Raw genomic sequence first — 10,442 nt, 5'->3', positions numbered from 1 at the left:
ATCCGCCTCTCTGTCTAAAGGTCCTGGTAAGAAAATGATGATGCGCATAAGCTCCATGCCAAATGTTGGGACAAGCCCAAGACGAATCAGAGAAAAACAACCGGAGCAAAGCATCATTAACTACCAGACCCCGAGCCCATCCCCTGGACCTCTGGAGGTGGGATCCTTGGTGGAAGTCGTTAACAACCAAGGGATCACAGTGTATGGAGTGATCCGGTGGATGGGGATCCCGGAGGGCAAGACGGATACATGGGCTGGAATTGAACTGGTAAGGAGGGTTTCAAATTTGAATAAACGTGCTGCTCTTTTTTTTGATAAGACTGATGATTATGTTTATTTTACCGTTTTGCGGTTTCAGGACATTGAAGTGAAAGGCTTCTCTGATGGGGTGTACAAAGAACGGAGGTACTTCACCTGCAAGGGCAACAGCGCTTTGTTTGTTCCCATCAAAAAGTGTAGCCCTGACAGCAGGTTTGTCAGCTCCTCCCCAGTAACAGAGACCTTCAAAACCACAGAAGTTCCTTCAGGTTTGTTGCTTTTCTTGAAATGATGCAAATATGACTGAAATTACACATTTCTTTATACGCATCACAGTTTTAAACCAATGAATTATTGTTAAATCTAAAGATTTAAGAAGAAAAACTGCAGTGTTGCTGTACAATACAACAGAAATTGGAGTAATTACTCCACATGCATTCAGTCTTTGTGTTTTCAGCACCAATGGATTCTCAGTCACAAAAACAGCTTTCACTGCAGTATCTTTCCAAGTTCCATGCATTTGCTCTCAACATGGCAGGATCGTATTTCCCAATACTAGACCCTGCTATATTGATATTGAAGAGCGATGCGTGTTGTCAGGGTTACGACAAAGTGATTTAAATGTGTTCTCTCTTTGCGCTTTCTTCAAAAGAATTACTGGAAAACAGGTTTCCTAATAAAATGTACTTTATGCTATGGAATGTAAGAATGGCTGCAAGGAGTGCAGCTGGAATGCAGAGTGAACAGCTTCTCAGGGTGCCGCTATTGTGAAAATTGTTTCCTTAAAGGTCTTGTGGAGGGTGCAACCTGTCAGTTGCTTTACAGCTGTATGTAAATGAGTCATGTTTTTAGGTGAGCAAGTTGTTCCTCAGTCATTATAATTTCTCTTAAGTTATGTTATGCTATGTACCAGAACAGTCAAATATACCCTCATTTTAAAGCTACTGCCACCATGCTTCATAGCTGTTATGTTTTCTGTTCTAACGTGTCTCCCCTACACTTCACTTTAACCAGAACACATTTAACTTGTCAACTGGAATTTTGAAATGATGTTTAAATGTGTTTATTTGGGAACTGGCACTTATTTCCTGGTTGGTGCCCGTTCAGATATCTTTGTGGACAGCAATGGTGATATCCAAACTTTAATTTCTATGTTTCTCTCTTTTTAGTTCCTCTGCATGAAGATTTGGAGGAAAATACTCCACCTGTCCCCGAATCAGAGGCAGTGTCACGATTTGTGGGGAAAATGAAGGGTATACAGGGTCATATAAACTCTTGTTACCTGGATGCTACTCTCTTCAGGTAAAATCTTTGCAACCTTACCCTTCTTATGAAGCCCATACTTTGTTGTTTTTTAACTGAAGATTACTAACCAAATTTCACACACGTGTTTATTTTTTTCTCAGTTTGTTTAGTTCATCTGTAACTGTGGATGCCATCTGCAACAAGCCTGCTGACAACGAGCAACCAATAACCTGCATTCTAAAATCAATAGTCAATCGCCTACGCAGGTAACATAGATTTTAACAGTGCTTATCATTTTCTTCTTTAGATTCCTTCCTACTTTTGGTACAAATTTTCCAGTTGTTTTTTACCTACTTTGGTCTAAAGTATTTCTTCACTGCAGACAAGGCTTTGTGCCAGCGGAGATTGTGATGAACTTTCGTAAAAAACTCGGATGCGAAACCTTCAGCAAAAATGAAAAAGGTATGTGCCATTTTACTGCAGTAAATATGGTTCGTTGCAGAGGTCATTTTAGGGAGTTTTCAAGCATATTTTCAAAAGCAAATATGAAAAGTGTGGAACATATTTACTCCAACACCCTTAAATTAAACACACTGGAAAATGCTGTGAGTGTTGGAAAACAAACACTGTACATCAAACCTAAACGCTTTACCCCCAACGTGAAACAAGGTGGCGGCAGTGGGATGCTGTGGGATTTTTTTTTTTTTTTTAGTAATAAAATGGCAGCTAGTTACGAGTTGCTAGGAAGATGGTGGAGTTATAAACAGGAAGAAAACCTGCTGGAGGCTGCAAAAAGGTTTAAGATTGGGAAGAGATTCATCTCCCAAAAGATTAGTGACACTAAACACAAAGCCAGAAAGCTGTAATTGTGTAATTCAGTCAAACTATGTTTAGAATGGTCTTGCAAAAGTTCAGAACCAAATCCAGTCTGCAGTCCTTAAGAAATCGGTCAAATTCACAAAAGCTTGAGCTATTCTGAATATAATTGGCAAACTGTTTTGTTTTATTTGTCTAAAGTCTGAAGAAATGTATCTAAAAAAAAAAAGTCTTTACTCCTCGGGGCTAAATTGAAATAAACACTGCGTTTTGCAGTGTTTATTTCTTTGAAAAACAATCCTAAAACCATTTCTTCTGAGTCAGCTATGCACTGCATGGTGTATTAAATTGTGGGAACACTTTAATACTTTTAAAAGTCAATTTAATGAAGTCTAAACTTGTGCTTCAATGATTTGCTTTCCCCCAACATAGATGCTGAGGAGTTCATTACAGTGCTCTTTCAGAAAGTGCTCTGCATTGAGCCTCTGCTTAAGCTCAGGTAGATCCGTACAACCAGTGTGTTGCTTTCATACATCAAACTTTGAGACAAATATTTACGTTTCTGAACATCTGCGTCTCCATAGATCAGCAGGAGGAACGTCTCAGGGAGCCTACACCCTTCAGATCTTTCTTGAAAAGGAGCAGATGGGACAGACGCCCACCGTCCAATTGCTGCTGGACACATCCTGCATGTCAAGTGACATCAAATTCGAAACTGTATGCCCAAATTTCTTAAGACTTAAACTTTCTTTCTATCTATAAATTAATATGAAAAAAAAAACTTTTCTATTCTCTCCCTTAGATGCCATCTTGTCTCATAATCCAGATGCCAAGGTGTGGAAAAAAGTTTAAGATGTTTTCTCACATCCTTCCTACCACCGAGCTGGACATCACAGATCTCCTGTACAACTGTAAGGCACTTATCCTTAACCAATGCAATGCATTCTTTTTGGAAATGTGCAATATGCTTACAGATGATATAATCTTTCACAGCTCCAAGGGAATGTTTTATCTGTGGACAGCTGGCTAAGTTTGAGTGTCTTCAGTGTTTACCAGATAGCAAACTTCAACCAGGAAAAATCAAACAGTACTGCAGTACCTGTAACACTCAGGTAGGCCTGGAAGCAAGTGAAAAAACAAAAAATAATCCGCCGACTAGGCTTGCAGTGTGAAATGTTTAACTCTTGATATCTTCTTAAGGTGCACACCCATCGATCCCGGTGCAGCCACTCTCCCAGGGCGCTTGCTTTACCTGAAGGTGTAGCTGCTGATGTCCCTTTGCAGAGGCACACTATGCAGTTGTTTGGTGTGCTTTGCATTCAAACCAGCCACTATGTGTCCTTCGTCAAATATGGCTCTGATTCTCACTCATGGCTCTTTTTTGACTCCATGGCAGACAGATATGGTAAACTTAGCTTTTTTCTCTTTTTTACCTTGCAAAAATATCCTCGAAAGAAAGTTTATATTGTTTGCACGGGCCTAAGCTTTTGGTTTGAAGGCATTCCTCTTGACTAGTGTATTTTCGCTTTAACTCAACCTTGACCAAAACAGATAAAGAACAAGTTGAGAGAAACTCTGACGTCTTTCAGCTGCCCTGTTTATCTCACTTGAAGGTGATCTCTATTCTAATCTTAAGGCCATTCTCCTCTTGCAGGCGATGATCAGAATGGTTACAACATTCCTGAGGTCCGGGCTTGTCCAGAGCTGGGTGACTTCCTCAGCCAACCAGAGGAGGAGTTGACCCGGGCCAACCCAGCTCTTGCTCCAGAGCTCGTCCGCCGACTTCTTTGCGACTCCTACATGTTTCTATATCACAGCCCAGAAACATCGGTTTCGAAGACAGGAAACGACCCTACACTTGTTTAGCACAAGGACTTGGTGTTCCACAACAACGGCCTAATCCACTTCTATGCACTTTATTGCATCCAGACAGCAGGCACTGACATGGATGGTTTGAACTTTACCTAAAATGATAGAAATGCAGTTAAGATTTAGCAATTTGAAAGGTCATACTCTTAGCTGATGCCGATTTGTGTGAGACACAGTCGGCTCATAAAGTTGCAGAATGGAAATTATATTTGAAAAAAAAAAAAGATATTTTATGTGTGTATTTATATATACACTCTATTTTTAGGTTATACTTCTTATCAGAAAAGAAAAAAAATACTTTTTTCTATTAGGCTCCTCAAGGACTTGGATGACATCTTTTATATGGACTGAATTTATGTAATGATTTTTGTTCACTTGGACCAGTCCAAGCGCTTTATGCCAGAGCCACTCTCCCCAACTCACACACATACACAGATCTGGGTTAAGAGCTTTGATGTGTATTAGTGCAAGTTAGAAATCATGGGCTGTTCACCATTCCCACTGAGCCACAGTCAAACGCTATTCATACAAAACTGTGGTTCTGATTGCAATTCATGATGTTGCAACATGAAGACTACTGTGCTGGCTGCTGCTTCTATTGTTGCACCTAATCTTATATATATTTCTTATTAAAATGTAAAAACTACTGCAGTTAACCTGTTTGTCGTTTATACAAAATCCTATAAGGGGTGTTAATAATGTTGGTTTAAGTCATAGCTTACAAATACATTTATTGCATGTTAACAAGTAATACATTAGTATTTATTTGACTGAAATTTAATGTAAAAAGTTTAAAGTGAATCTAAAGAGTCTGCTTTTAGCGTCAGAATATGCTCATTCCAAAAAAGAAAAAGAAACAAACACTGGACTTTGTTTTCCAAGTTTGGAAATTTTACGTTTTGCTTCCCATCCAGGAACTTTTTTCAATTCAAGATGTCTGGATTATCGTTGAGATTAGTGTTGAATTCCAGGCTTTATAGAGTAGCCAAACAAAACGCTAATCCAGACATCTTGCATTGAAAAAGTTTCAATGGATGGAAAGCAAAATTGCTTCAAACTTCTAAAACAAAGTGCAGTGTTTTGGGGGTTTTTTTTGTTTTGTTTTTTACAGTTTTTGGAAAAACTTTGACCTAATTGACTGAAAATCTTCACCAGAATAACCGAACATGAAGGGAAGCTAAGAAGCTGTTGTTCTCTGGGATGCCAATGATCTCAACCCCTGCCTTGCTATTGTCCTCTCCTGGTTGTAGTTCTCATCTCATTGTTTTTAGTATTGAAATGAGTAAAGAAGAAAGTCAGTACAGTAAATTCGTTGTCGAAATGTCAAATCTATTGGGCATTATGGATATTTAAAAAAAAATCTTACTCTCTATTTAAGATAACAATTGCTTTGAATTGAATTTGCATTACATACATTTTTTGCACAGAAAATTGGTTTATTGTTGTAAGCATAAAAAATATGAAACTCAGTATTTTAAACAGAGAGCAGTACCGACAGCAAAAGGCAATAATATCCGTTTTAATTCAGATCCCAAAATAAAAATCTTTTTGTACTGTTTCAAAATCCCCACTAGAGGGTGACAAAACACAACCTTTTTGTGCTCGGCTGTCATACAATTGTGCTTGAAAGTTCACTTACCCTACTATTGAAGAAAATGATAATTTCACACTAGAAATTCTAATAATGCAATATAAAAATATATGTAATACATAAAATTTACTAAACGTTAATCCAGTAAAATAATGCATTGATTTTGATTTTGTTTTAAGAAAATTCTTAAAAAACAAACTACCTTGCTCACAAAAGGTACACAAACATACCTGTTTACAGGTTCAGAAGTCATTAATTAATTAACAGTTGAGTTTTTTTCTGTCATTAATGGAAGGGTATATAATCTATAAAGCACAACAGTATTTACCATGTATTATGAGCACTTTGATGTCACACAGATACTTTCTCACAGCTTCATCCAGCGTATTGTCCAAGTAGATAAGGAAGATCTGGATCAGATGGTAATTTTAAGGTAAGGATGTGATTAAAAGTGAGTCTTTCAACCAAAGTCTCTGAAAGAAGGGTGGTTTTCAGTTTTTTGCATCATCAAAACAGTTAAAAACAAAGAACTGAAGTAGACTGAACTACTAGAAAGAATAGAGCAAGTGTCACATCTGAAACACTCAAAATCCACTAAAACTGTAGAATAAGTACCAGAATTTGGTTCAGGCTGCAATGTGAAAAGTTACATTAGCTCAGTGTTTCTTCACATTAAAAGCAGTTATTCATAGAGGAGATCCCAGGGGAATGAGACCCTTGGGAAAACCTGAAAGTCCCTGAAGGAAATGCAGATTTCCTCTGATCTGGGAACGCCTCGGGATTCCCTGAGGTGGAGAATGTTGCTGTAGAGAGGGATGTTTGGTTTTCCCTTCTGGAATGGTTGCTTTGGACTTTGAGAGGAGGCGGGCTATAATTAGATCTAAAGTAGAATAGAATAGAATTAATTCCCGTTTTAGTAAACATATTAACATAGTTAATCCAGTTTTAAGATAATTACCATTATCTTCATTTAAATTCACTGGCATGTTTAATAAAACCCTGTATATTTTTTTTAATTAATTAATAAAAAAGTGCTGATATTTACTTCATAATGTTGTTAAAATCAAGGCTGACTAAGATTGTGCAGCGCTAAAATGGTTGGTGAATGAAATGGGCCAGCTGGTCAAAGTCGACCTTTAAATTTGAGGCTAAATAATCTGTTTATAATTATTATTTTTGTTTGGTTAAATCAGGGAACAGTTTATACTCAAGTGTGCACTGACAACATCCTTCAGTACTACTGGGTAGAAAGACTCAAAGATGTGAGAGGAAGCACAACAGCTGCAAGAAGCTGATGAAAAGGAATATTTCCTTTTGGTTTGGGAGACATTTAGACTCCCATAAAGCAACAGAGAAGAAAAACTTAATCAGCTGTACTGCTATTTGAATAAAGAGTAGAATAGAATTCAGGTTATTATTGTTTTTTTATTTCTGTTAAAATCCAAGCCACTGATTTTTGTATCTTGTTTTTAACGTAACCAGTGAAAAGTAAAAAGAAACCTTTTATTACTCACTCATTGTAAAAATGTTATGAAACCATGAACCAGAAAATTAAAAGTGACACTTATCTGCACCTCCTCTGGTTTTTAACACAGCTTGAAAATTTTCAGCCAAAAACTACTCTTAAAAGCAATTATTTACAGATTAGGTTCATGTTATTAATTCAAATTAACAAAATATTTTGACTTTCTCTTAATAGGACCTCGTTAAAAAATGGTATACGATATTAACATAGGATGTCTATGGATCTCAACCTTGGATGCCTTGATTGTGTGTTGGAAGATCACTTCATTGTCTTTTCTCAGTTTTGGCAAATGTCCAAGATATTTTGATAAAGAAAATCAGTTAAAGTCTGTCATATGGTTGTTAACATCCCAGATTTTGCAAACAAATGTTTTCAATTTAGCTTATAAATTCTACATCAGATTAAGCTTAAGGAGCTAATTTTACCAATCTAATGTGTATTTCTCTGGAAGAGAATGAAATCAACTGATTCATTTATTCTGTAATGAGGATTCCAACAACCTAATCAGATCTTGTTGCTCTGGAAGTATATTGAGTGTAGCTTAAAATAGCAAAAGCGTCCAAATTTTGTTTTATAACTCCAAGATAGAATGTATTTAGAGTGGTGGAGAGCCATGGATTGAGATGATACATTATTTTACATTTTTCACAAATAAGATCCTGAATGAGCTCCATCTGTTCATTCTGATTCCAGAATAAAACACCTTTTGTTGCCAAAAGATTTTTCTGTTTAGCTTTGATGCAACAATGACCCATGACTATGTGTTCAACTCTCTTAATTCAGAATTCTCTGGTGAAATTAAATATTTTTTTTGTTTCGTTTTTTTTTTTTAGTATGTAAGCCCTAACCATCCATGATTATTTTTTTACTATCATAGTATGTCCACAGTGAGAGACATAATAAAAAATAAATAAATCCAGAAACCACTATATATATATATATATATATATATATATATATATAATTTAAGTATTTACTTGTATGATACAGCTGCAAATCAATGTAAATAATTGGTACAGTAGCCTTTGTTTGCAATTACAGAGGTCAAAGGTTTCCTGGGTTTTATCGTCAGGATTCCATGCACTGCAGGAGGGATTCTGGCCCACTCCTAATTGCAGATTTTCTCTAGATCAGTCAAATTTCTGGGCTTTTACTTAGAAACACAGAATTTATGCTCCCTCCAAAGATTCTCTATCACGGTAGGTTTAGGTCTGGAGACTGGCTAGGCCACGTCAGAAACTTAATATGTTTCTTACAGAGACACTCCTTGTTTATCATGTCTGTATGCTGTGGGTCATTGTCACGTTGGAAGACCCAGCCTCGATCCATCTTCAGTGCTCTAACTGAGGGAAGGAGGTTCTTTCCCAAAATCTGGCAATACATGACCCCAATCATCCTTTCCTGCAGTCACCCTGTACCGTGTGCAGAAAAACACCCTCAAAGCACAATACTACCACCCCCATGCTTCGCAGTAGGGATGGTGTTCTTGGGATAGTACTCATCATTCTTCTTCCTCCATTCACGTTTAGTAGAATCATGACCAAAAAGTTATATTTTGGTCTCATCTGAGCACATGACTTTCTCCCATGACTCCTCTGGATCATCCAAATGGTCATTAGCGAACTTAAGACAGGCCTTGACATGTGCTGGGGGAACCTTCTGTGCTATACATGATTTCAAACCATGATGTCTTAGGGCATTACCAACAGAAACGATGGTCCCAGCTCTTTTTAGGTCATTGACCAGCTCCTCCTGTGTAGTTCTGGGCTGAGACTGAGACCCCATGAGGTTTGATCTTGCATGGAGCCCGAGGGGGATTTACAGTCATGTTTAGCCTCTTTCCTTTTCTAATGATTGCTCCAACAGTGGACCTTTTTACACCAAGCTGCTCAGTAATTTCCTGATGCACTTTCCAGCCTTGTGGATGTGTACAATTTTGTCTCTAGTATCTTTGGGCAGCTCTTTGCTCTTGGCCATGTTAGTAGTTGGATTCTTACTGATTGTATGGAGTGAATAGGTGTCTTTATGCAGCTAACAACCTCAAACAGATGCATCTAATTTAGGATAATAAATGGAGTGTAGGTGGACATTTTGAAGGCAGATTAACAAGTCTTTGAAGGTCAGAGTTCTAGCTGTTAGAGCTGTGTGGAGGAGTGGGCCAAAATCCCTCCTGCAAAGTGTGCAAATCTGGTGAAAAACTACAGGAAACGTTTGACCTCTGTTGCAAACAAAGGCTACTGTTCCACATATTAACATACAATTTCTCATGCGTTCAAATACTTATTTGCAGCCTTATCATACAAATAAAAATTTCTGGACATGCACCTATGATGACAATTTCAGACCCCTCCATGATTTCTAAGTGGCAGAACCTTCAAAACAGCAGGGTGTTTCAATACTTATTTTCCTCACTGTATTATACACTACAGTTGTGTAAGGAGGTTTATATTCAATCATACTGTGATAAATCTAATATATTTTCAAGTTCATATGGATAACTGCATTTTTTACTTCAGCTTGGAATGACAATGCCAATATTAACTTCAGTAATAATTTAAAAAAGTAACTAACTAAAAAGTCTATGCATGTTTTCTGGTGATATTTATGTCCTTGGAAATATAGAGCAACAATGATGACACAAAGCATCTGCGGTCATCAATAAAATTCTCATCTGATCCATGGTCAAATTTAAACCAGTCTTAAACAGGAGCACAGCATTTAAGCATAAACCACATTTTTTAACAGGTTTGAGGAATATGTGATTCCAGGAGATTCATGTTAACCAACTTCCCAGGAAGATTTGCTATGTATGTTTGGGTTTAGATATTGGTCTAGATATTATTTTTCTGTTCAGAGTTTGAGGGCAATTCTCCTTCGGTATCAAACATTTGTGTGATGTACCAGTATCTTAGGCAGGAAATTGGACCAATTCCATGATTCTGCCACCGCCTTGCTTTACAGTTGGCATAGAGCTCTGACTGAAGGTTTAGAAACTCCCTGAACTGAAATTTCTCCAAATGTTCCTCTTGTCATTCTCAACAAACAGCTCAATCTTGGCATCATCTAACATGAAACAAATGGTTCTCTTGTTGATATTTGATGAATTATGAGAAGATGTAAAGTTTTTAGTTTGTAGGT

At 37.3% G+C, this 10,442-nt stretch overlaps 1 protein-coding gene across 1 annotated transcript in view; it reads left to right on the top strand.

Annotated features, from left to right (window-relative positions):
- LOC107093889 (ubiquitin carboxyl-terminal hydrolase CYLD-like) overlaps window positions 1-4,893 on the top strand; it is a 7,932-nt gene extending 3,039 nt beyond the window's left edge. Inside the window, exons 4-14 of the mRNA XM_015389211.1 lie at window positions 21-268; window positions 359-527; window positions 1,428-1,560; window positions 1,665-1,769; window positions 1,886-1,965; window positions 2,752-2,818; window positions 2,904-3,036; window positions 3,122-3,230; window positions 3,313-3,431; window positions 3,520-3,724; window positions 3,974-4,893. Coding sequence (XP_015244697.1) covers window positions 21-268; window positions 359-527; window positions 1,428-1,560; window positions 1,665-1,769; window positions 1,886-1,965; window positions 2,752-2,818; window positions 2,904-3,036; window positions 3,122-3,230; window positions 3,313-3,431; window positions 3,520-3,724; window positions 3,974-4,185 — 1,580 coding nt within the window. The 3' untranslated portion in view covers window positions 4,186-4,893. The remainder of the gene's footprint in view (window positions 1-20; window positions 269-358; window positions 528-1,427; window positions 1,561-1,664; window positions 1,770-1,885; window positions 1,966-2,751; window positions 2,819-2,903; window positions 3,037-3,121; window positions 3,231-3,312; window positions 3,432-3,519; window positions 3,725-3,973) is intronic.
- The last annotated feature ends 5,549 nt before the right edge of the window (window positions 4,894-10,442 follow it).

This window comes from Cyprinodon variegatus, unplaced genomic scaffold (assembly GCF_000732505.1).
Source record: "Cyprinodon variegatus isolate N-32 unplaced genomic scaffold, C_variegatus-1.0 Scaffold452, whole genome shotgun sequence".
In the NCBI taxonomy this organism is placed as follows: domain Eukaryota; kingdom Metazoa; phylum Chordata; class Actinopteri; order Cyprinodontiformes; family Cyprinodontidae; genus Cyprinodon; species Cyprinodon variegatus.
Note: the sequence above shows the minus strand (reverse complement) of the source record. Positions and strands in the feature narration are given on the sequence as shown.